Source organism: Bos grunniens, chromosome 7 (genome assembly GCF_055505025.1).
Source record: "Bos grunniens cultivar Pamir isolate PY7600 chromosome 7, Bosgru_T2T1.0, whole genome shotgun sequence".
NCBI classification, from domain to species: Eukaryota; Metazoa; Chordata; class Mammalia; order Artiodactyla; family Bovidae; genus Bos; species Bos grunniens.
Genome location: NC_141171.1, coordinates 16069017 through 16095782, shown reverse-complemented (window position 1 = coordinate 16095782; position 26766 = coordinate 16069017). Strand labels below are relative to the sequence as shown.

The following is a 26766-nucleotide window of genomic DNA, read 5'->3' as shown; positions in this document are numbered from 1 at the left end:
ACAAGGAAGCCTGGCATGCTGCAGTCCATGTGGTTGTAAAGAGTCAGACATAGCTTAGGACTGAACAACAACAACAACAACAAAAATAGAAAACTTAATGGAAATTTTAAAATGGATAAAAAGTAATGAATATGAAAATGCATTATGTCAAAATTTCTGGAATGCACATAAAAAGGTGCTGAGAGGGAAATTTATTGCAATGCTGCTGCTGCTGCTAAGTCACTTCAGTCGTGTCCAACTCTGTGCGACCCCATAGACGGCAGCCCACCATGCTTACAAAAACCTTCCCTGGTGGCTCAGTGGTAAAGAATCTTCCTGCCAATGTAGAAGACTCAGGTTCGATCCCTGAGTCAGGAAGACTGACTGGAGAAGAAAATGGCAAACCACTCCAGTATTCTTGCCTGGGAAATCCCATGGACAGAGGAGCCTGGTGGGCTACAGTCCATGGAGTTGCAAAGAGTTGGACACAACTTAGTGGCTAAACAACTACAACAATGTACAAGAAATGTCTGAAAACAATAATCTGAGATTCTTTCTCAAGAAATACAAGAGAGAAAATCTAAATAAACTCTGTGATTGGAATGAAGGTAATAATGAAAAATGACAAATCAATGACTTTTAAAACAAATATAGTAGAGAAAAAGAAAAACTAAAGCATTGAGAGGAAATAAAATCCCTGATTAAATAGAGAATACCATCTTTATCAATGATCAAAACACTTTAAATCAGATATACCCAATACAAAATAAAAAGTTTAAAAATTTATAAAATAAATGCAATAATTTGTCTTTTAAAAATTTTAATGAGCTTATTTTCATCCAAAGGAAGTGATTCGGTATAATAAAGTTGGAAACAGAGTATAATTTCTAGAAGTTAGTGATATTGATTCTCAAATTCACAAGAAAAGGAATTTTGTCAAAGTAAAACTGGAATTTTTATTGAGGGATAAAACATTAGAAAGGTTATGGGGAAAAAGTAATATACCAAAATATTTCTCAAAAGTTCATTATTGGAGGAAAAACTGAACAAACAGAATATTGATGCAGAGGTTCCAGAAAAAGCCCATTTTATTTGGAAATTGGGAGTTCACTAAGTTTCCATTTTTAAGTGGCAAAATTATGATCTGAAAGAATGAAGAAAGTATATTACAATTATTTTTAACTTTAATTTCTGTATTCAGAAAAAAAATCTTTTAAAATACATTTTAGATTAAAATTTAAATTTAAATTAAAATCTCTAAGAGAATTCCATTAACACATATGAAAAGCATGTATACTTTTCAATATTTTCTGCTAATATGTATATTTCCACCATCAGTTGATGAAACCAAACAGACAAAATACAATAAAGGGTAGTCTGAAATGCTTTTCCATATAAAATGAACCTTTTGGATACAAGAATGGCCAAAACAAAAAGGATGTGCTTACTGTATACTGGAGGTTCAAACAGTAAAGAATCCACAGGCCATGCGGGAGACCTGGGTTCAATCCCTGGTTTGGGAAGATACCCTGGAGGAGGGCATGGCAACCCACTCCAGTATTCTTGTGGGGAGAATCCCCAATGACAGAGGAGCTTGGTGGGTTTGGTGGGTTGCAAAGAGTTGGACATGACTGAGTGACAAAGCACAAACAAAAAAGATGCTATATACTAAATGATGGAGGACCCGGCTAGACTTAGTAGCAGAAGCTTTGAAGAGTCATTAATCTGAAATAGAACAATTATTTGTAACTCTTAATGGCTGAGTGTAGTTGTACACAGAGACTTAAAAAAAAGAGAGAGAATCCCTGGCTGAATAGAGGTGAAGTAGTTTTGATTGTTTCTAATATCTGAATGAATAATGTCATCTCTCTGAGTGGTATATTATTCAAAGCAAATGTAACAGAGACTTATTATGAAATAAAATCTGCATGCCAATTTCTTTTGGAGTCTATTTGATTCTTTAAATCTTTCAGATAATTCATCACAGGTCCTAGGAGGATAATGTAGCACTTTGGGATACAGATACAGCCTAGGAGCCCAGCACTGGAGGCCAAGATGGAGAAGGTCTCCACGGCTGCCATGACCTTGCCCTTGGTGCTGTGGTAGACGGGGAGAAGGGTGACCCAGATGCTGAGAAACACCACCATGCAGAAGGTCGGGAACTTGGCTTCACTGAAGGCATCAGGCAGGTTTCTGCCCAGGAAAGCCAAGGAGAAGGTCCCCAGGGCTAAGGAGCCCAGGTAGCCCAGGACATGGTAGAAGGCAGTGACTGAGCCCTTGTTGCACAAGATGAAGAGCTCTTTGGGCTCAGAGTGAGCGTCTATCTCAAGGAAAGGGGGAGAGGTTCCCAGCCAGACACCACAGATGATCACCTGGATCAAGGAGCACATGGGAAAGACATAGTTCGTAGCTCCTGTGACCAACAATCATCTCATGGTTCTTCCTGGTTTCCTGGCCTTGAATGCCAGGATCACAGCCAGGGTTTTGGCTAAAACAGTGGCCACAGCCACAGTGAACACAGCTCCAAATGTGATCTGTTGGAGGATGCAGGTGGCTGTGTGGGGATGATTGATGAAGAGTAAGGAGCGGAGGAAGTACAGGAGGAGGGAGATGAGCAGGACATGGCTGAGAGCCCGGTTATTGGCCTTGACTATGGGGGTGTCTCGGTGCTTCAAAAAGACCCAGAAAACTATAGCCGTGAGAACACAGAAGCACAGAGCTGTGCAGGCCAGTGACATCCCCAGAGAACCCTCGAACGCCAGGAAGGTCACAACCCTGGGGAGGCAGTGATTTCTTTCCCTGTTTGGATACTCTCAGTCTGGGCATGGGGCACACTGCTCTGCATCTAGAGAGAGAGCAGACTCACCATTTCATTATCCCAATTTTTATTTGTAAAACACTTAAATATGTAGGAAATAAAAATATACCATCTTGTGCAGTGTGCATATTGATCTTCTCTGATGAAATATTCAGACATATTAAATTAGAAAGTGTTGCTGAGAAAGTTAAAATGGAACTTTTGTACCTTCTTGATGGGAATGTAAAATGGTGCAGCTGCTGTGAGAAACAGTCTGGCAGTTCTTAAAAATTTAACACAGAATTACTGTTAGAGTGAGCAATTCCCATCTAGGTGTATACTCCCTAAAGTTGAAGGCAGTGAATTGGATAATATCTTACCAGCATTACTTACAATAGCCAAAAAGTGGAAACAACCCTGATGCCCACTGAGAGAGAAATGATTAAACAAAATGAGGTACATACACACAATGCAAGAATGTCCTGCCTTAAAAAGAAATGAATTTATCTGCCATATGCTACAACATGCATGAACCTTGAAAGTCTTATCCTTTTGAAAGAAGCCACATGCCAAGGGAGGAATATGCTTTTATTTATGAAAGTACTTAGAAGAGTCAGATTCATAGACACAGAAAGTAGAATGATGTTTATGAAGGAATTGAGAGTAACTGTTTCATGGTAACTGATGAAGTTAGAGGTTACAAGTTCTGTGGAAGAACAGTGGAAAAGGTGGTACAGCAATAGAAATTTATTAATGTCCTTGAATTGTACTCAAAAATAATTAAAATGATAAATTTTAATGTGATATATATTTGAGTGCAATAAAAATGAAGACGTCAAAAAATGCATAAATACATGAATTGAGAAACTAATGCCTAGTGACTCCTTTCCCAAAGTGCTCAGTATTCTTTCCATGGAAATAGGTAGGAGGTGGAGTTACTGTAGACCATTATGAAATATTTAACCTGTGTGGTTGGAAACATATCTCTTGACACAACGCACAAGTGGAAGCAGCAAACAGGTTGTCCTTCCTGTGGGGTTTTTCTGAATCCTGGAATGTAACTCTGGCTACACACATATATCAGTGTCTGGAAGGAAAGAGAGAGAGTCTTTGGTCAAATTTGGCACATGGTTAGCTGCTGTCAGAGGATGTCTCTATTTCTCTCAGAACGAAGGATGTTTCCTCTTCTGTGACATCACTAGGTCCCCTCCCCAATCCCAGCCTTGTCACCTTCTCCAGAAATCTAAGCATGAGATACTAAGAGATGTTTCCACATTCTTTCTTCTGAAATATTTATGGAGACCACCCAAATTTTACCAAAGTATTTCAAGGTTTTTGTTTCATATATTCCTGGCAACACAGCTTGACTTTCTCTTGTTAAACCACCTAGTCCAAACATCTTCTCAGTGCAACTATCCCTGTGATCATAACACTGAAGTTTTATGTGCAGAAAACTATTTTCTATGCTCTCCTATTGGCCACATAGAGGATGTAGGTTTTAGGTCAAAGAACCTAACAATGTGGAAAGCAGACACACTATGAAAAGTGGCTTCATAAACAATAAAATGTAGACTGTGAAGACACCAACTGTGAGAGAGTGTTATGAACTGCAGGTTGTGATTAACACAATTCATGGCTCCTGACAGGAATGGCACAGATTTGTAAAAACAATTCAAAATACTTTTGTGTGCAAAATGTTAACACATAGAGAACCACCTTAAAATTAGCCTGAAGTTTTCAAATGTGGGAAATTTTGTGAAAATAGTAGTCAGTGCTTTGAAATATGAATTAAAATGAAGTTTGGCAATCCAGTAATGTGCATATAACCATAGGAAAGTGTAAATGGAATCTACAAAGAAATAGTTAACATTCATAATCTACTGGTGTTTATCTAAACATAAGAAGGGAGTGAAGGGGGGTGGTCCTAAGACGGTGGAGGAATAGGACGGGGAGACCATGTTCTCCCCCACAAATTCATCGAAAGATCATTTGAACACTGAGCAAATTCCACACAACAACTTCTGAACGCTGGAGGACACCAGGCACCCAGAAAGGCAGCTTTTCCCTTCAAAAGCAGGTAGGACAAAATAGATAAAAAGAGAGAGAGACAAAAGAGTTAGGGACAGAGACCCATGCCAGGAAGGGAGTCGTGAAGGAGGAGAAGTTTCCAAACACCAGGAAACCCTGTCACCAGCAGGTCTGTGGGGAGTTTTGGAACCTCAGAGGGCAATATAACCGGGAGGGAAAAACCCAAAACCCACAGATTACGCGCCTAACTGCAACTCCCAGTGGAGAAGTAGCGTATGCTTGTGTCGGCCAGCAGTGAGCAGGGGCTAAACAGGGAGTCGTGGGCTGCATGCTTAGGGTAAGGACCAAGCCTGAATGTCCTGAGGACAATCTGAGGGAGCTAACGTGAGATAGCAACCCAAACTATGGGATAGGCAGAGAGAAAAAAAAAGAGAACTTTCCCGCGGAAAGCTCTAACCAAAGGCACTGCCGGGCCTGCTCACAGAACAAAGGACTGAGCAAATACCAGAGGAGAGCTAGCGGGTTGTGGACTGGTCCATCCCCACGCCGGAGGCAGAGAGGCAGGCAGGCAACAGCCAGAGCCGGAAGGTAAGGGGCAATCTCGGCCCCAGAGAAGGCATCCTCCACCAAACTGTGAGCAGGCCCTCAGTTGCTAACCAAGTCTTCCTGGGATCCTGGACGGTTGACATCTGCCAGAAGGGTCGCAGTCAGAGATCAGCTCCCCAGAAGAGACACATCTGAGATGGCACTCTTGCGGTACACCCAGGAAACTGAGGGGCTGGGACCCAGGAGGTGATAAGATGCACCAACCAGCTGGGAGAATGCGCTCACCAAGCACCTGGTCGCCTGAGCTGCTTGGACCTGGGAAGGGGACAAAGTGCAGGCCCAACTAAGTCTGTGCCTTTGTGGAGTACCCAAGCACCTGAACCTGAGTAGCTTAGACCTGGGAAGTGCACACAACCCAGGTCCCACTTTAGAGAGTTCCCCTGCAGAGCAACCTGGAGCCTGAGCAGTGTAGACTAGGAAAGCACACACGCCGTGAGCGGCAGCAAACCCAGTGCGGCCCAGACACTGCAAGCAATCCCCACAAATGCCAGTGATATTTGTTTGCGGTGTTCCTCCCTCCCCACAACACAACTGAACAAGTTAGCCTAAATAAGTGACCACCTTCGCCCCCTTGTGTCGGGGTGGAAATTAGACACTGAAGAGACTTGCAAATAGAGGAAGCCAAAATAAACAAAGAAGAGGGAGGTGCTCTGGAAGTGACAGGTGCAACAGATTAAAACCCTGTAGTTAGCACTGATTACATTGGAAGGGGTCTATAGACCTTGAAAAGAAGTATAAGCTGGAACAAGGTACTATCTGGAACTGAACTGACCCCACACTGCCCTCAACAGCTCCAGAGAAATTCCTAGATATATTTTACAATTTTCATCTTTAAATTAAAATTTTTTTATTTTTAAGTTATTTATTACTCTTTTAATTTTCATTTTTATAACCTACTATTACCTTGCAAAAAAAAGACCCTATTTTTAAAGCAAATTTCACATATATATTATAATTTTTGTGATTTTTGTTTTGTCTCTTTCATATTGTATTTTTGAGAGTCTAACCTCTACTCTAGATTTTTAATCTTTGTTTTTTTGCTTTTTGTTATCAGTTTTGTAACTTTAAGATTCTAATCTTCAGCTTTGCACAGTGGCAGTATCGTAGCCAATGAGGTTTATCCAAGCTGCGATTATTGCTAATTGAAAAGAATCTAATCTTCAGTACCCATTTTTACTTAGGGGTGTGATTACTGCCTTGATTGCTCTCTCTCCCTTTTGACTCTCCTTTTTCTCCCGCAGGTCACCTCTATCTCCTCCCTCCCACTTCTCTTCTCTACCCAAATCTGTGAATCTCTTTCAGTGTTCTGGGCTGTGGAGAACACTTAGGGAACTGATTACTGGCTACATCTGTCTCTCTCCTTTTGACTCCCCCTCTTCTCCTCCTCATCACCTCTATCTCTTTCCTCCCTCTTCTCTTCTCTGTGTAACTCCATGAACCTCTCTGACTGTTCCAGACTGCGGAGAGCAAATAAGGAATTGATTACTGGCTAGAATGCTCTCCCCGCTTTTGATTTCCCCTATTCTCCTCCTGGTCACCTCTATCTCCCTCCTCCCTCTTCTGTTCTCCATGTAACTCTGTGAACCTCTCTGGGTGTCCCTCACTGTGGAGAATCTTTTCACCATTAACCTAGATGTTTTATCATCGGTGCTGTATGGATGGAGAAGTCTTGAGGCTACTGTAAGAATAAGACTGAAAGCCAGAGGCAGGAGACTTAAATCCAAAACTTGAGAATACCAGAAAACTCCTGACTCCAGGGAACATTAATCAACAAGAGCTCATCCAAAGCCTCCATACCTACACTGAAACCAAGCTCCACCCAAGAGCCAACAAGTTGCAGAGCAAGACATACCATGCTAATTCTCCAGCAACACAGGAACATAGCCCTGAGCATTAAAATACAGGCTGCCCAAAGTCACACCAAACCCACAGACACCTCAAAACTCACTACTGGACACTTCATTGCACTCCAGAGAGAAGAGATCCAGCTCCACCCACCGGAACACTGATGCAAACTTCCCTAACCAGGAAACCTTGACAAGCCACTAGTCCAACCCCACCCACAGAGAGCAACCTCCACAATAAAGAGGAATCACAGACTTCCAGCATACAGAAAGGCCACCCCAAACAGAGCAATCTAAACAAGATGAAAAGACAGAGAAATATTCATCAGGTAAAGGAACATGATAAATGCCCACCAAACCAAACAAAAGAGGAGGAGATAGGGAGTCTACCTGAAAAAGAATTCAGAATAATGATAGTAAAGATGATCCAAAATCAGAAAACAAAATGGAGTTACAGATAAGTAGATTAGAGACAAGGATTGAGAAGATGCAAGAAATGTTAGACAAGGACCTAGAAGAATTTTAAAAGGGTCAATCGATAATGAATAATGCAATAACTGAGATCAAACAGTAGAATAACTAAGGCAGAAGATAGATTAAGTGAGGTGGAAGACAGAATGGTGGAAATAAATGAAGCAAAGAGCAAAAAAGAAAAAGAATTAAAAGAAATGAGGACAACCTCAGAGACCTCTGGGACAATGTCAAACGCCCCAACATTTGAATCATAGGAGTCCCAGAAGAAGAAGACAAAAAGAAAGGCCATGAGAAAATACTTGAGGAGATAATAGTTGAAAACTTCCCTAAAATGGGGAAGGAAATAGCCACTCAAGTCCAAGAAATCTAGAGAGTCCAAAACAGGATAAACCCAAGGTGAAACACCTCAAGATATACTAATCAAATTAACGAAGATCAAACACAAAAGAGCAAATATTAAAAGCAGCAAGGGAAAGGCAACAAATAACACACAAGGGGATCCCCATAAGGATAACAGCTGATCTTTCAGTACAAACTCTTCAGGCCAGAAGGGAATGGCAGGACATACTTAAAGTGATGAAAGAGAAAAACCTACAACCCAGATTATTACACCCCAGCAAGGATCTCATTCAAATATGAAAGAGAAATCAAAAGCTTTACAGACAAGCAAAAGCTGAGAGAATTCAGCACCACCAAACCAGCTCTTCAACAAATGCTATAGGATCTTCTCTAGACAGGAAACACAGAAAAGGTGTATAAACTCGAACCCAAAACAACAAAGTAAATGGCAATGGGATCATACTTAGCGTTAGCAACCTCTACTCTAGATTTTTAATCTTTGCTTTTTGATATTTGTTGTCAATTTTGTACCTTTAAGAATCTAACCTTCAGTACCCATTTTTACTTAGGGGTGTGATTACTGCCTTGATTGCTATTTCACCTTTTGACTCTCCCTTTTCTCCCCCAGGTCACCTCTATCTCCTCCCTCCCCCTTCTCTTCTCTACTTAACTTTGTGAATTTCTCTGGGTGTGCCGGGCTGTGGAGAACACTTCAGATCAGATCAGTCGCTCAGTCGTGTCTGACTCTTTGCGACCCCATGAATCGCAGCACTCCAGGCCTCCCTGTCCATCACCAACTCCCGGAGTTCACTCAGACTCACGTCCATCGAGTCAGTGGTGCCATCCAGCCATCTCATCCTCTGTTGTCCCCTTCTCCTCCTGCCCCCAACCCCTCCCAGCATCAGAGTCTTTTCCAGAGTCAACTCTTCGCATGAGGTGGCCAAAATACTGGAGTTTCAGCTTTAGCATCATTCCTTCCAAAGAAATCCCAGGGCTGATCTCCTTCAGAATGGACTGGTTGGATCTCCTTGCAGTCCAAGGGACTCTCAAGAATCTTCTCCAACACCACAGTTCAAAAGCATCAATTCTTCAGCACTCAGCCTTCTTCACAGTCCAACTCTCACATCCATACATGACCACAGGAAAAACTATAGCCTTGACTAGATGAACCTTTGTTGGCAAAGTAATGTCTCTGCTTTTGAACATGCTATCTAGGTTGGTCATAACTTTCCTTCCAAGGAGTAAGGGTCTTTTAATTTCATGGCTGCAGTCACCATCTGCAGTGATTTTGGAGCCCAGAAAAATAAAGTCTGACACTGTTTCCACTGTTTCCCCATCTATTTCCCATGAAGTGGTGGGACCGGATGCCATGATCTTCGTTTTCTGAATGTTGAGCTTTAAGCCAACTTTTTAACTCTCCTCTTTCACTTTCATCAAGAGGCTTTTGAGTTCCTCTTCACTTTCTGCCATAAGGGTGGTGTCATCTGCATATCTGAGGTTATTGATATTTCTCCTGGCAATCTTGATTCCAGTTTGTGTTTCTTCCAGTCCAGAGTTTCTCATGATGTACTCTGCATGTAAGTTAAATAAACAGGGTGACAATATACAGCCTTGACGAACTCCTTTTCCTATTTGGAACCAGTCTGTTACTTAGGGAACTTCTTATTGGCTAGATTGGTCTCTCCCCTTTTGACTGCCCCTCTTCTCCTCCTGGTCACCTCTATCTCCTTCCTCCCTCTTCTCTTCTCTATATAACTCTGTGAACCTCTCTGGGTGTTCCAGACTGTGGAGAGCACATAGGGAATTGATTACTAGCCACACTGGTCTCTCCCCTTTTGATTTCCCCCTTTCTCCTCTTGGTCACCTCTATCACCCTCCTCCCTCTTCTGTTCTCCATGTAACTCTGTGAACCTCTCTGGGTGTCCCTCACTGTGGAGAATCTTTTCACCATTAACCTAGATGTTTTGTCATCAGTGCTGTATGGATGGAGAAGCCCTGAGGCTACTGTAAGAATAAGACTGAAAGCCAGAGGCAGGAGACTTAAATCCAAAACTTGAGAATACCAGAAAACTCCTGACTCCAGGGAACATTAATCAACAAGAGCTCATCCAAAGCCTCCATACCTACACTGAAACCAAACTCCACCCAAGAGCTAACAAGTTGCAGAGCAAGACATACCAAGCTAATTCTCCAGCAACACAGGAACATAGCCCTGAGCATTAAAATACAGGCTGCCCAAAGTCACACCAAACCCACAGACACCTCAAAACTCACTACTGGACACTTCATTGCACTCCAGAGAGAAGAGATCCAGCTCCACCCACCGGAACACTGATGCAAACTTCCCTAACCAGGAAACCTTGACAAGCCACTAGTCCAACCCCACCCACAGAGAGCAACCTCCACAATAAAGAGAAACCACAGACTTCCAGCATACAGAAAGGCCACCCCAAACAGAGCAATCTAAACAAGATGAAAAGGCAGAGAAATATTCAGCAGGTAAAGGAACATGATAAATGCCCACCAAACCAAACAAAAGAGGAGGAGATAGGGAGTCTACCTGAAAAAGAATTCAGAATAATGATAGTAAAGATGATCCAAAATCAGAAAACAAAATGGAGTTACAGATAAGTAGATTAGAGACAAGGATTGAGAAGATGCAAGAAATGTTAGACAAGGACCTAGAAGAATTTTAAAAGGGTCAATCGATAATGAATAATGCAATAACTGAGATCAAACAGTAGAATAACTAAGGCAGAAGATAGATTAAGTGAGGTGGAAGACAGAATGGTGGAAATAAATGAAGCAAAGAGCAAAAAAGAAAAAGAATTAAAAGAAATGAGGACAACCTCAGAGACCTCTGGGACAATGTCAAACGCCCCAACATTTGAATCATAGGAGTCCCAGAAGAAGAAGACAAAAAGAAAGGCCATGAGAAAATACTTGAGGAGATAATAGTTGAAAACTTCCCTAAAATGGGGAAGGAAATAGCCACTCAAGTCCAAGAAATCTAGAGAGTCCAAAACAGGATAAACCCAAGGTGAAACACTCGAAGACATATTAATCAAATTAATGAAGATCAAACACAAAGAACAAATATTAAAAAGTAAAGATGATACAAAATCTTGGAAACAAAATGCAGTTACAGATAAATGGTCTGGAGACAAGGATTGAGAAGATGCAAGAAATTTTTAACAAGGACCTAGAAGAAAAAAAAAGGGCTAATCGATCATGAATAATGCAATAACTGAGATCAAAAGCACTCTGGAGGGAACCAACAGTAGAATAACTGAGGCAGAAGATAGGATAAGTGACGTGGAAGACAGAATGGTGGAAATAAATGGAGCAAAGAGGCAAAAATAATTAAAAGAAATGAGGACAAGCTCAGAGACCTCTGGGATAATGTCAAACACCCCAACATTCGAATCATAGCAGTCCCAGAAGAAGACAAAAAGAAAGGCCATGAGAAAATACTTGAGATAATAGTTGAAAACTTCCCTAAAATAGGGAAGTAAATACCCATCCAAATCCAAGAAACCCAGAGAGTCCCAAACAAGATAAACCCAAGGTGAAACACCTCAAGATATACTAATCAAATTAACGAAGATCAAACACAAAAGAGCAAATATTAAAAGCAGCAAGGGAAAGGCAACAAATAACACACAAGGGGATTCCCATAAGGATAACAGCTGATCTTTCAATAGAAACTCTTCATGCCAGAAGGGAATGGCAGGACATAATTAAAGTGATGAAAGAGAAAAAACTACAACCCAGATTACTGTACCCATAAGGATATCATTCAAATATGAAGGAGAAATCAAAAGTTTTACAAACAAGCAAAAGCTGAGAGAACTCAGCACCACCAAACCAGCTCTTCAACAAATGCTATAGGATCTTCTCTAGACAGGAAACACAGAAAAGGTTTATAAACTCTAACCCAAAATCAACAATTACCTTAAATGTAAATGGACTGAATGCTCCCAGCCAAAAGACAAAGACTGGCTGAATGGATACAAAAACAAGACCCCTATATATGCTGTGTACAAAAGACCCACAGCAAACCAAGGGACACATACAGACTGAAAACGAAGGGCTGGAAAAAGATATTTCACCCAAAATAAAGCAGGAGTAGCAATACGCACATCAGATAAAATAGACTTTGAAATAAAGGCCATGAAAAGAGACAAAGAAGGACACTACATAATGATCAAAGGATAAATCCAAGAAGAAGATATAACAATTATAAATATATATGCACTTGCCAAATTCAGACTTAAATTGAAGAAAGTAGGGAAAACCAATAGACCATTCAGGTCTAAATCAAATGACCTAAATCAAATCCCTTATGATTATACAGTGGAAGTGAGAGATAGATTTAAGGGACTAGATCTGATAGACAGAGTGCTTGATGAACTATGGATGGAGGTTCATCCGTACAGGGGACAGGGAGCAAGACCATCCCCAAGAAAAAGAAATGCAAAGAAAGAAAAATGGCTATCTGAGGAGGATTTACAAATAGCTGTGAAAAGAAGAGAAGTGAAAAGCAAAGAAGAAAAGAAAAGATATACCCATTTGAATGGAGAGTTCCAAAGAATAGCAAGGAGAGATAAGAAAGCCTTCCTCAGTGATCAACGCAAAGAAGTAGAGGAAATGGGAATGGGAGAGAATGTGAAAGACTAGAGATCTCTTCAAGAAAATTAGAGGTACCAAAGGAACAATTCATGCAAAGATGGGCTTAATAAAGGACAGAAAAGGTATGGACCTAACAGAAGCAGAAGATATTAAGAAGAGGTGGCAAGAATACACAGAAAAACTGTACAAAAAAGATCTTCACGACCCAGATAATCATGATGGTATGATCACTCAACTAGAGCCAGACATCCTGGAATGTGAAGTCAAGTGGGCCTTAGAAAGCATCACTATGAACAAAGCTGGTGGAGATGATGGAATTCCAGTTGAGCTATTTCAAATCCTAAAAGATGATGCTGTGAAAGTGCTGCACTCAATATGCCAGCAAATTTGGAAAACTCAGCAGTGGCCACAGGACTGGAAAAGGTCCGTTTTCATTCCAATCCCAAAGAAAGGCAATGCCAAAGAATGCTCAAACTACCGCACAATTGCACTCATTTCACCCGCTAGCAAAGTAATGCTCAAAATTCTCCAAGCCAGGCTTCAGCAATACGTGAACTGTGAAGTTCCAGATGTTCAAGCTGGATTTAGAAAAGGCAGAAGAATCAGAGACCAAATTGCCAACATCCACTGGATCATCAAAAAAGCAAGAGAGTTCCAGAAAAACATATATTTCTGGCTTATTGACTATGCCAAAACCTTTGACTGTGTGGATCACAATAAACTGTGGAAAGTTATGAAAGAGATGGGAAAGCAGACCACCTGACCTGCCTCTTGAGAAACCTATATGCAGGTCAGGAAGCAACACTTAGTACTGGACATGGAACAACAGACTGGTTCCAAATAGGAAAAGGAGTATGTCAAGGCTGTATATTGTCACCCTGCTTATTTAACTTCTATGCAGAGTACATCATGAGAAATGCTTGGCTGGATGAAGCACCAGCTGGAATCCAGATTGCTCGGAGAAATATCAATAACCTCAGATAAGCAGATGACACCAGCCTTATGGCAGAAAGTGAAGAAGAACTAAAGAGCTTCTTGAGGAAAGTGAAAGAGGAGAGTGAAAAAGTTGGCTTAAAGCTCAACATTCAGAAAACTAAGATCATGGCATCTGGTCCATCACTTCATGGCAGATAGATGGGGAAACAGTGGAAACAGTGGCTGACTTTATTTGGGGGGCAGAGATCAGCCCTGGGATTTCTTTGGAGGGAATGATGCTGAAGCTGAAACTCCAGTACTTTGGCCACCTCATGCGAAGAGTTGACTCATTGGAAAAGACTCTGATGCTGGGAGGGATTGGGGGCAGGAGGAGAAGGGGACAACAGAGGATGAGATGGCTGGATGGCATCACTGACTCGATGGATGTGAGTCTGAGTGAATTCCGGGAGTTGGTGATGCACAGGGAGGCCTGGTGTGCTGCGATTCATGGGGTCGCAAAGAGTCAGACATGACTGAGTGACTGAACTGAACTGAACTGAAAATCACTGCAGATGGTGATTGCAGCCATGAAATTAAAAGATGCTTACTCCTTGGAAGGAAAGTTATGACCAACTTAGACAGCATATTAAAAAGCAGAGACATTACTTTGTCAACAAAGGTCTGTCTAATCAAGGGTATGGTTTTTCCAGTAGTCATGTATGGATGTGAGAGTTAGACTGTAAAGAAAGCTGAGTGCCAAAGAATTGATGCTTTTGAACTGTGGTGTTGGAGAAGACTCTTGAGAGTCCATTGGACTGCAAGGAGATCCAAACAGTCCACCCTAAAGGAGATCAGTCCTGGGTGTTCACTGGAAGAAGTGATGTTGAAGCTGAAACTCCAGTACTTGGGCTACCTGACACAAAGAACTGACTTATTGGAAAAGACCTGATGCTGGGAAAGACTGAAGGTGGGAGGAGAAGGGGACAACAAAGGATGAGATGGTTGGATGGCATCACCGACTCGATGGACATGAGTTTGGGTAAACTCCAGGAGTTGGTGATGGACAGGGAAGCCTGGCGTGCTGCAGTCCACGGGGTCGCAAAGAGTTGGACATGACTGAGTGACTGAACTGAACTAAACATAGGAGCACCACAACATGTAAGGCAAATGCTGCTGCTGCTGCTGCTAAGTCACTTCAGTCGTGTCCGACTCTGTGCGACTGCAGAGATGGCAGCCCACCAGGCTTCCCCGTCCCTGGGATTCTCCAAGGAAGAACACTGGAGTGGGTTGCCATTTCCTTCTCCAGTGCATGAAAGTGAAAAGTGAAAGTAAAGTCGCTCAGTCGTGTCCGACTCTAGCGACCCCATGGACTGCAGCCTACCAAGCTCTTTTGTCCATGGGATTTTCCAGGCAAGAGTACTGGAGTGGGGTGCCATTGCCTTCTCTGAGGCAAATGCTAACAGGTATGAAAGGGGAAATTAACAGTAACACAATAATAGTAGGAGACTTTAATACCCCAGTCACACCTATGGATAGATCAACTAAACGGAAAATTAACAAAGAAACACAAACTTTAAATGATACAATGGACCAGTTAGACCTAATTGATATTTATAGGACATTTCACCCTAAAACAACGAATTTCACCTTTTTCTCAAGTGCACACGGAACCTTCTCCAGGATAGCTTACATTCTGGGCCATAAATCTAGCCTTGGTAAATTCAAAAAAAAATGAAGTCATTCCAAGTATCTTTGCTGATCACAATGTGGTAAGATTAAATGTCAACTACAGGAAAAAACTATTAATGCAAACATATGGAGGCTAAACCACATGCTTCTGAATAACCAACAAATCACAGAAGAAATCAAAGAAGAAATCAAAATATACAAAGAAACGAATGAAAATGAAAACACGACACCCCAAAACCTGTGGGATTCAGTAAAAGCAGTGCCAAGGGGAAGGTTCATAGCAATACATGCTTACCTCAAGCAACAAGAGAAAAATCAAGTAAATAACCTAACTTTACACCTAAAGAGACCATAGCAAAAATCAACAAAGCTAAAAGCTGGTTCTTTGAGAAGATAAATAAAATAGACAAACCATTAGGCAGACTCATCAAGAAAAAAAGAGAGAAGAATCAAATCAACAAAATTAGAAATGAAAATGGAGAAATCACAACAGACAACACAGAAATACAAAGGATCATAAGAGACTACTATAAGAAACTATATGCCAATAAAATGGACAACTTGGAAGAAATGAACAAATTTTTAGAAAAGTATAACCTTCCAAAACTGAACTAGGAAGACATAGAAAACCTTAACAGACTCATCACAAGCACAGAAATCAAAACTGTAATCAGAAATCTTCCAACAAACAAAAGCCCAGGACCAGATGGCTTCACAGCTGAATTCTACCAAAAATTTAGAGAAGAGCTAACACCTATCCTACTCAAAGTTTTCCAGAAAATTGCAGAGGAAGGTAAACTGCCAAACTCATTCTATGAGGCCACAATCACCCTAATACCAAAACCAGACAAAGATGCCACACACAAAAAAAGAAAACTACAGGCCAAAATCACTGATGAACATAGATGCAAAAATTCTTTAAAAAATTCTAGCAAACAGAATCCAACAACATATTAAAAAGATCATATATCATGACCAAGAGAACTTTATCCCAGGGATGCAAGGATTCTTCAATATTTGCAAATCAATCAATGTGATACACCACATTAACAAATTGAAAGATAAAAACTATATGATTATCTCAATAGATGCAAAGAAAGCCTTTGACAAAATTCAACATCCGTTTATGATAAAAACCCTCCAGAAAGCAGGCATAAAAGGAACATACCTCAACATAATATAAGCCATATATGATAAACCCACAGCAAACATTATCCTCAATGGTGAAAAATTGAAAGCATTTCCCCTAAAGTGAGAAACAAGACAAGGGTGCCCACTGTCACCACTACTATTCAACATAGTTTCGGAAATTTTAGCCGCAGCAATCAGAGAAGAAAAAGAAATAAAAGGAATCCAGATTGGAAAAGAAGAAGGAAAACTCTCACTGTTTACAGATGACATGATCCTCTTAATAGAAAACCCAAAAGACACCACCAGAAAATTACTAGAGCTAATCAATGAATATATTAACGTTGCAGCATATAAAATCAACACACACAAATCCCTTGCATTCCTACACACTAACAATGAGAAAACAGAAAGAGAAATTAAGGAAATAATTCCATTCACCATTGTGATGAAAAGAATAAAATACTTAGGAATAAATCTACCTAAAGAAACTAAAGACCTATATGTAGAAAACACTGATGAAAGAAATAAAAGATGACACAAATAGATGGAGAAATATACCATGTTCATGGATTGGAAAAATCAATATAGTGAAAATGAATATACTACCCAAAGCAATCTATAGATTCAATGCAATCCCTATCAAGCTACCAATGGTATTTTTCACAGAACTAGAACAAATAATTTCACAATTTGTATGGAAATACAAAAAACCTCAAAGAGCCAAAGCAATCTTGAGAAAGAAGAATGGAATTGGAGGAATCAACCTGCCTGACTTCAGGTTCTACTACAAAGCCACAGTCGTCAAGACAGTATGGTACTGGCACAAAGACAGAAATATAGATCAATGGAACAAAATAGAAATCCCAGAGATAAACCCATGCACCCACGGACACCTTATCTTTGACAAAGGAGGCAAGAATATACGATGGAAAAAAGACAATCTCTTTAACAAGTGGTGCTGGGAAAACTGGTCAACCACTTGTAAAAGAATGAAACTAGAACACTTTCTAACACCATACACAAAAATAAACTCAAAATGGATTAAAGATCCAAATGTAAGACCAGAAACTATAAAACTCCTAGTGGAAAACATAGGCAAAACACTCTCTGACATAAATCACAGCAGGATCCTCTATGACCCACCTCCCAGAGTAGTGGAAATAAAAGCAAAAATAAACAAATGGGACCTAATTAAACTTAAAAGCTTTTGCACAACAAAGGAAACTATAGGCAAGGTGAAAAGACAGCCTTCAGAATGGGAGAAAATAATAGCAAATGAAGCAACTGACAAAGAATCAATCTCCAAAATATACAAATAACTCATGCAGCTCAATTCCAGAAAAATAAGTGACCCAATCAAAAAATGGACCAAAAAACTAAGCAGACATTTCTCCAAAGAAGACATAAGGTGGCTAACAAACACACGAAAAGATGCTCAACATCACTCATTATCAGAGAAATGCAAATTAAAAGCACAATGAGGTACCATCTCACACTGGTCAGAATGGCTGCTATCAAAAAGTCTACAAACAATAAATGCTGGAGAGGGTGCAGGGAAAAGGGAAACCCGTTACACTGTTGGTGGGAATGCAAACTAGTACAGCCACTATGAAGAACAGTGTGGAGATTCCTTAAAAAACGAAATAGAACTGCCATACAACCCAGCAATCCCACTGCTGGGTATATACACCGAGGAAACCAGAATTGAAAGAGACACGTGTACCCCAATGTTCATGGTAGCACTGTTTACAATAGCCAGGACATGGAAGCAATCTAGATGTCCATCGGCAGACAAGTGGATAGGAAACCTGTGGTACATATACACAATGGAATATTACTCAGCCATTAAAAAGAATGCATTTGAATCAGTTCTAATGAGATGGATGAAACTGGAGCCTATTATACAGAGTGGAGTAAGTCAGCCCTAGGAAATTTCAAAAGACATGAAAAATAAAGGAAGTCTTAGATTAGTCCATTAGAGAGCCACTAGGTAGGTGAAAAAAAAAACAGTTATGATTTTTTTAGCATAAGGTTCATATGGCTCCTTCTGGTACTAGTAACCTGTGTGAAGAAAGTGGGGTGTTGTTTAATAGGTCTCTTTTGGGAAGGAAAGTAACAAATGGTACCTGCTTAAATTAAAACATCATGAAGCTTTATAACAAAATTCAGCTCTATCTTTTTACTCTTCATTAAGAATTCCACATGTTGGAAAAATAGAGTTTGGATACCAAGATCCCAGCATGTTTCTTTTAAATTTATATTAAAAGCTATTAAAAAATAGATACTTTATTTGATCTGATTATTTGATTTGATTTAATCAACAACTTGACAATATGTATTTGCTTCTTGTGTTTGAGGACAGAAATTTCTAAATATATTCTGAAATGGATTTGTAGATTCACAAAAGCCTGCATTAATTCACTTCTAAACCATGTAACTTATTTTGAGTTTATAATTATCATCAGTGTTCTCACATTTTAAATTGTTTGCAGATTTCACAGGAATAGTTATATCTAAAAATAGTTCATTTTCCAGGGTCTGTAGAATATCAGGGAGACCTCATTTCTCTTTGTTACAACAATCATTTCAATGAACATTTGGATAACGGCATATACACAACTATAGATGAAAGCGTTGGATTCTGTTATGGTAATTATGTCGATACTTTGTGACATTAAGTACACTCCTAGGAAATGTTTAGATTTTTACAGTTTTATGGTTTTCATGTTTTGTTAAGTCTCCTCTGGATATTTCACTATATTACACTCTAAACTAGGACAATTTTTCCAGCATGCATTCTAATACAAATAATTAGTAAGTAGAGACACTCCCCCATGGTGAAAGTCCCTCAGTCGTGTCTGACTCTTGCAACCCCATGGGCTATACAGTCCATGGAATTCTCCAGGCCAGAATGTTGAAGTGGGTAGCCATTCTCTTCTCCAGGGAATCTTCCCAATCCAGAGATCAAACCCAGGTCTCCCACATTGCAGGCAGATTCTTTACCATCTGAGCCACAAGGGAAGCCCTAAAACATGGACTTTATCTAATTGTGTGGCATGCGTATCTCTGGTTGAGTTAGTGTAACTGACCCTGATAGAGGTCAAATAATTAGTAGCTTCCACCAAACTAGAAAATGTGCGCACCTGAAATATTTCCATCAAACACTCCATTTCATATTTTGGTAAAAGAAGCAGAAGCAAATCATGAGAAAAAGAAACGTGAAATGAGACAGCTGGAAGGGACAAAGATTTGGCAGAGGTCCTCAAACAGAAGACTAGAAACAGGATTGACATTCTCCCCTCAAATCAGCAACTCTCCAGTAGAAGGGCAGCTGCCAACAGAATTAGTGTTGAAAAAATTCCAGACATAACTAATAAGGAAACAAGGTGCACAAGTTCTAACTACATCTTCCACTTCTGAGGACATGGGCATGTTGATAAACATTGCAGATCCATTAGAAACTCTATGAACCAGCAAAACATGAACAGAAAACAGACTGCTTGATGCAAACCCATTGTTAAGCTCTGCTACAGAAACTCAACTAGAGACATTCATGCCACAGTTAAAGTCCATGTTTTAGGGCAGAATTTATCATTTTCCCCAGAGAAACTAATGATATAGATAAAAATGAAGGGCTTTACTGTCTTCTGACATAGTATCTACTTTTTTTCTTTTGCTTCCAGAATATTGGGCTGAATACCTCACTCTTGGTGTGGGTGAATTAATATTTGATGGGACTCATTTTTTTAGGGTGGAAAATCCAGGTCACTTCGGGTCTCTCCATGGAGGCACATTTCAGCAATACCTTTGTCAGCAGTCAACATTCAGGCTTAGCCACTTTCTCTAAGAGTGGCCTCAGGCCAGGGGACCAGTGTTTCAAAGGGATTATGTGCCTCAGTCTAAGGGTTCTAGCAGCAGGAGGGGCTAGGATTCAGCAGTCTCACTAATTTTAAGACCTCCAGGAACAGAGCTTGCAAATCCTGCTGGTGAATAGAGAAGGAAAGATGCATAATTCTCTCCTCTCTTGAAAGGAGTGAAGAGGGAAAATTTTTCAGATAATAGAAGGACATAGAAGGATAGAATATTCAGAATTCTTTGGTCTACATCTCTGCCACTTCTGTGCACATCTCAGATCGTTTTCAAGGAGATGAAACACACATATATGCAAATGCAAACAAGAACTTACTCATAAGGTATTATCAGTTGCTTTGGCCTTCTCAGGAAGGAGATCTGGAATACACCTGCTTGTAGTTTTAATGTATGGATGGGGGGGGAACCCACCACCACATCTCCATCTTTATACACTCTGTGCTTCAGGCAATCTGCCTAAACTTCAAACTGTATCCCACATACAGTGTGGAAAGACTGCAGGAGCAAGAAAAGATAAATCGGAGAGAATGACGTTGCAGGAGATGCCCAACCGAGAGACCAAGCCCGGTATCTAGGCTCAGCTCATGAGAAGAGGGATAGGCATCTGATCCCTGCTCTGCTCTCAAAAAGGAAAATGCCCCTCACGTCAGCCCAGCCTATGCCCACAACCCCTCTGTCTCTCAGCTTGTGGAAAACTTGCAGGGCGTGTGCCAGACTGGTGTGCCAGACCAGGGCACACTTAGAATCAGAGAGCAGGTGAGGAGAGACCTCACCGGTGTCCCCGTGACGCGAGCAGCCTGCCTTCCCCTTCTTTTTACTGCTTCATGTTAGTTCCATGGAGGAGCTCTGGGGAGGCTCCTGTCCTGGGGCTCTGCACCTGCCTGCCTCAGTCCTGGTGAAAAGCAATGACCATGAACATGTTTTTCCCCTTCCCTCTGTGATTGCATCATAGTCTGTGACTCTCAAACTTCAGGGCTTGGGAGCAGAGAGGGAGGTGTGGGGGAGACAAGTCCATCCTGACACTGAGGGCTCTGCCCTCCTATGTCTATGATTGATGTCCCTGCACAGAACTCATGGTGGCTGTGTCAGACATACCAAAGGGAAACTTTTCTGCACTCTTGGTGAGAACGTCAATCGGTGCAGCTATTAAAAAAAAAAAAAAAAAAAAAACAGTACGGAGGTTCATCAAAAAATTAAAATTAGAACTGCTGTAGGAAGGCAATGGCATCCCACTCCAGTACTCTTGCCTGGAAAATCCCATGGATGGAGGAGCCTGGTAGGCTGCAGTCCATGGGGTCGCTGAGGGTCGGACACGACTGAGGGACTTCACTTTCACTTTCTTGCATTGGAGAAGGAAATGGCAACCCACTCCAGTGTTCTTGCCTAGAGAATCCCAGGGACGGGGGAGCCTGGTGGGCTGCCGTCTGTGGGGTCACACAGAGTCAGACATGACTGAAGTGACTTAGTAGCAGCAGCAGCAGCAGGAACCAGCAATTCCACTTCTGGGTATGTATCAGGAAAAAAATGAAGCCAGTATCCTAAATAATCATCTACCTTCACATGATCATTGCAGGATCATTTCCAATAGTCCAGACATGGGAAAATGACCTAAATATCAAAAGATGAGTATATTTAAAAAGAGTGATTTTATATTTTATGCATAGGTATGTACAAACCACTACCATTTCAGCTTTTAAATTATTTTATTAAATCTTCAATGTACAATAGCTTCTTTACACATGACCTAAATTTTTTTAGAAGACTGATGTTAGTTCTTATTACATGGTGATTCTAGCTAGCAGTTTTAAAAATGTTGGGAAAAATCTTGAAAAAGGATTTTCACATGTCACTCAAAATTTTAAAATTTAACATTATCAAAGAAAGAGATGCTTCTACACTCTTGAACAGTGGCCACTGGAAAGACATTTCAAAAAGAAAGAATTACGTCTCAAAATCATTTTTTATATGATTTTTTCCTCCAAGGACGGTAATTTTTTTTACATAATTAAATCAACTCACAAAATGGCTTTCTGCACATGCTCTCATGCCTTGGACCATATCACCAAATATTTATGCATGACTGAAATGAGAGTTTCCTTGACATCATTATTTCCATAGCCTGAAGCTGTTCTGTTACCTCGGGGCTCTCATTCTCCCTGATTTATACAGTCAAGCCCCTGCCAAATAACAAGCTCAACATTGCTGTCTCTCCATAACCTCCACTTCCTCCATGGCCTCCTGGACAATAGTTTGCTCCACCATATGGTCTTCCCATATTCCTCCTACCACTCAGTTTCCCACTCTTCAGTAACTCGTACTTTGAAGGTTTCTGCTTATAATTTCCCAAATTATTGCAATTCTGATTTCCATCGTTCCTTCCTCCGTAGTTGATATAACCAGCTCTGCAACCCCTATCCTGGTAGCCATGTCCAGGTCCTTCTCCATCACAACCTCCTCGTCCTTCTCCATAACCAGGACTAACCCTCAAACTACCACCTCCTGGTCCTCCTCCATACCCATGGTCACCATCCCCAGATTCACCACTGCTTCCACTTCCATCAGATGCTTCTCTAAAGTCCCTTCCTCGTCCAGCTCCAAAATTTCCACCACCACCATGCAAGTATAGGAAATCAGCCTTACCTCCTCCCCTTCCTATTCTAGAATGCTGGAGTTTCTGCATTTCTGGTCTAGACAGGGCCTTTCTTACTTCTGCATGATGACCATTGATGGTATGGTATTTCTGCAATACAAGCTTATCCACGGGATCGTGGTCATCAAAAGTCACAAACCCAAAGCCTCTTTTCCTTCCAGACTCCCTATCACTAATGATCTCAATGGCATTGATTTTTCCATATTTCCCAAAGTAATCTCTAAGATGATGCTTCTCCGTATCTTCTCCAATTTTACAAACAAACAGCTTCTTCACAGTGACAAGAGCCCCTGGTATTCCATAGTCCTCTCTTGGGACAGCGCGTTTGGGGGCAACCCTTTTCCCATCGATGGAATGAGGTCTGGCCGCCATGGCAGCATCCACCTCAGCCATGGAGGAAAACGTGACAAAAGCAAATCTTCTTGATGTCTGGCTGGCGGGGTCTCTTATGACCACACAGTCTGTAAGATATCCCCACTGCCGGTAGTAGTTCCATAGAGTTTCTTCTGTGGTTTCAGAGCTCAAGCCACCAACAAAGAGTTTGCGGAATTTTTCATTATCTCTCTTATTCCTCTCCGACGGATCAGATGTTGATGTTTCCTTCTCCGCGCGCTTGGTCGCTTGAGCCATTTTTCTGAAGCTGAGGAGGATGAGGGAGATCTCAGCGACTAACAGGAACCTGACCGGTCCCAGCTCCCGCTGCTCCGGAAACAGAGCCTCCAGGAGAACCTCCACGTCCTGGCCTCGGGGATGCTATTACTGCCTCTGGAGCCTCTGCCGCCCTTTTATCAGTCTTGAGCAACTTTCAATTTTTCTGCAAAACATTATTTAACAGAGTGACCTTTCCTGATGCATATTATCTTCTCTATGTTGATTTCTTCCCATTTTTAATTCTATCTGCATTATTATCTATTAATTTTACAGTTTTTCTCACAAATGGTATATTCAGTGAATAGATGACTAATATGGACTTTAAGGTTTTATGCTGAGCTATTTACCTTTTGCTTTGCCCTTACAGGGGCTTGCCTGGTGGCTTCAATGGTAAAGAATATGCCTGCAGTGCGGGAGACCCACATTCCATCCCTGGGTGGGAAGATACCCTTGAGAAGGGAATGGTTACCCACTCCAGTATTCAGAGGAGCCTGGCAGACTGTAGTCCATGGGGTCACAAAGAGTTAAACACAACTGAGTGACTAACATACACACACATGGGGAAAGTGAAGCCGGAAAGGATAAAGGGAGGAAGAAATTAAAATTACTGACGATGAAAAGATTGGTGGTGTGGTGGTTTAGTCACTAAGTTGTGTCCAACTCTTTTCAACCCTGTAGATGGGCCATAGCCCGCCAGGCTCCTCTGTCCATGGAGTTCTCCAGGCAAGAATACTGGAGTGAGTTGCCATTTCCTACTCCAGGGGAAAGCCTAACTGAAGACATACTTGAGCAGAAAACTTAATTGCAAAAAAAAAAAGAGAGAGAGAGAAAGAAAGAAAGAAAGGGACTCAACCACAGCGTGGGTAAAGAATTTTCCACAGAGGACAACAATTTAAACAAAGCAGAGCCAAGTATTGCTTCCATTTCTTGGTGATGTCGATTTTTTTTTTTTTATCTGTCCTGTTATTCCAAGAAAGTTTCAAATGCAAAACTATACAAAACTTTGAATATTTGGTAACATTAACACTTAGGATATACCTTTCAATAACATATCTTTTTCTTGTAAGAGCTAACTCTAGGAAATTTCACCAAGAAAAGATGCAAGTGGACACTGTTCCCATCAATACGGATGCCCCACTTACCAGAACAGGCTGATCTGTGAAAGGGGCTGATGCTGGTTCCCCCTGATTCGAGAGCTGTCCTGTGACCCGATCCTGAGATGCAGACCGCCTATAGCTTGCCAGAGAAAGCAGTGACTTTCTGCCTCAGATTCCCCTTTTATGGAGGGAGTGGGTAACCCAATCAGTGGATTTTTCAAAGACACACCCTATCTCAGATCAAAGGGATTTAAGAGATTCTTCAGTCTTTATACACAAATGCAAAAATAGGAGGCTGTTAACACTGTCAGAAACTACCCTAGGTGAAAAAAAATGGGATTTCGTTGTTGGCACCATGGATGAGAATCTGCCTGCTAAAGCAAGGGACACAGATTCGATCCCAGTCTGGGAAGATTCCGCATGCTGTGAAGCAACTAAGCCAGTGTGCCAGCTCAACTACTGAGCCCACACTCTAGAGCCTGTGGTCTGCAACAATAGAAGCCCCTGCTGCTGCTGCTGCTAAGTCGCTTCAGTCATGTCCGACTCTGTGCGACCCCATAGACGGCGGCCCACCAGGCTCCCCCGTCCCTGGGATTCTCCAGGCAAGAACACTGGAGTGGGTTGCCATTTCTTCTCCAATGCATGAAAGTGAAAAGTGAAAGTGAAGTCGCTCAGCCATGTCCGACTCTTCGCGACCCCATGGTCTTCAGCCTACCAGGCTCCTCCGTCCATGGGATTTTCCAGGCAAGAGTACTGGAGTGGGGTGCCATTGCCTTCTCCAATAGAAGCCCCAGTTCACTGCAATTAGAGAAAGCCCACATAGAGCAGGGAAAACCCAGCACAGCCAAAAAAGAAAAAAATGTTTAAAAAATGTAATACATCTATGTATGGAGTGGTATTTGCAGTTCCTATCAACAAGTTCATCTTTCGTTTTTCTCCCACTATGGATACAGTCAACAAAAATAGGAATAGAAATTTCTATCTATATACAAAGATTTCTAGAAACTGATGTTATAATAGCAAAAAGGGAAAATAGAGACCTTTTGAATGTTTATCATTAATTGTTGAGGTTGTTTATTCTCTAAGTCCTGTCTGTGACTCTTTGTGAACCCCTGGACTATAGCCTGCCAAACTCCCCTGTTCATGGGATTTTCCAGACGAGAATACTAGAGTGAACTGCCATGTCTTTCCCATGGGATCTTCTCAACCCAGGGATCGAACCGAGGTATTTTGCTCCAAAATGTTAGTTGACAGGTCTGTAATGTCTATATCACACAGCCATTCTTTTAAAACGTTAGTATTTTGTACTTTTACCCTTCAACTAATTCCTGATTAATGTTTGATGATTTCAATCACCTTACTCTTTTCTGATCCTTTGGCGTAATTAGTCTCTCTACTCCCTTTACCTCCCTAGACTAGGGTTTAACACGTTTATTAATCCACTTTTTGTCTGGAAACTTGTCAGTCACAATCATACACACATCAGTGTCTAGTTACACTAGTGATTACACTATAAATCCTTCACTTAATAGTCTAATACAGATAATTTTTTTTAGCACCTTTTCCAAATGCTAATAATATCTTAGAACACTTTCAATTCCATTTTAACTTCCTTGACTCTTCTATTACTGTTGTCATTGTTTTAATGCTACAGATATTTTAATGTCCCTGAGATAAACCTGGGGGCAGAAAGAGAAGGGGACGACAGAGGATGAGATGGCTGGATGGCATCGCTGACTTGATGGACGTGAGTCTCAGTGAACTCCGGGAGTTGGTGATGGACAGGGAGGCCTGACATGCTGGGATTCATGGGGTCGCAAAGAGTCAGACACGACTGAGTGACTGATCTGATCTGAGATAAACCTAGAAGTGCTTTATGAAGAAAATTTATTCATAATTATTTTGAAATTATCCTTTCTTTTCATATTCATGCTTTTTGCATTCCTGGTTTTTAATATAGAATTATTTTACTTTGGACTTAACAACTCACTCTAGTATTTTGTCTAATTCAATGTAGTTCATAACGAAGTGTTTCACTTAAGTTTTGGCAGACATCTTTACTTG

General features: G+C 41.0%; 1 protein-coding gene and 2 pseudogenes across 3 annotated transcripts; 1 reads left to right on the top strand and 2 right to left on the bottom strand.

The window, feature by feature from the left end:
* Positions 1–364: 364 nt before the first annotated feature.
* On the bottom strand, positions 365–3725 carry LOC147368634 (vomeronasal type-2 receptor 116-like; annotated as a pseudogene). The gene is made up of 2 exons (XR_015168490.1): positions 3716–3725; positions 365–2824 (listed from the first exon to the last, which is right to left on the bottom strand). The product of XR_015168490.1 is annotated as a vomeronasal type-2 receptor 116-like (transcript).
* On the bottom strand, positions 3714–23734 carry LOC147368632 (heterogeneous nuclear ribonucleoproteins A2/B1-like). 2 transcript variants are annotated; one of them, XM_086409532.1, is made up of 3 exons: positions 22945–23734; positions 21859–21912; positions 3745–3863 (listed from the first exon to the last, which is right to left on the bottom strand). In XM_086409532.1, the coding sequence occupies exons 1-2, from the start codon at positions 23582–23584 to the stop codon at positions 21869–21871; spliced, it is 684 nt and encodes a 227-aa protein (XP_086265658.1). In that variant the 5' UTR covers positions 23585–23734; the 3' UTR covers positions 3745–3863; positions 21859–21868. The 2 variants fall into 2 exon arrangements, with proteins under 2 accessions (XP_086265659.1, XP_086265658.1); XM_086409533.1 differs by lacking the exon at positions 21859–21912 and having other exon boundaries at positions 3714–3863.
* On the top strand, positions 6492–6621 carry LOC147368633 (U4 spliceosomal RNA; annotated as a pseudogene).
* Positions 23735–26766: the final 3032 nt, after the last annotated feature.

What these genes read in the sequence shown, in the direction of transcription:
- LOC147368632 (XM_086409532.1), bottom strand. Translation starts at nt 23,584, where the DNA reads ATGGCTCAAGCGACCAAGCGCGCGGAGAAGGAAACATCAACATCTGAT. An exon ending in TAGAATAGGAAGGGGAGGAG is followed by an intron (nt 21,913 to 22,944) that starts GTAAGGCTGATT and finishes TTTGATATTTAG; the next exon opens with GTCATTTTCCCATGTCTGGA.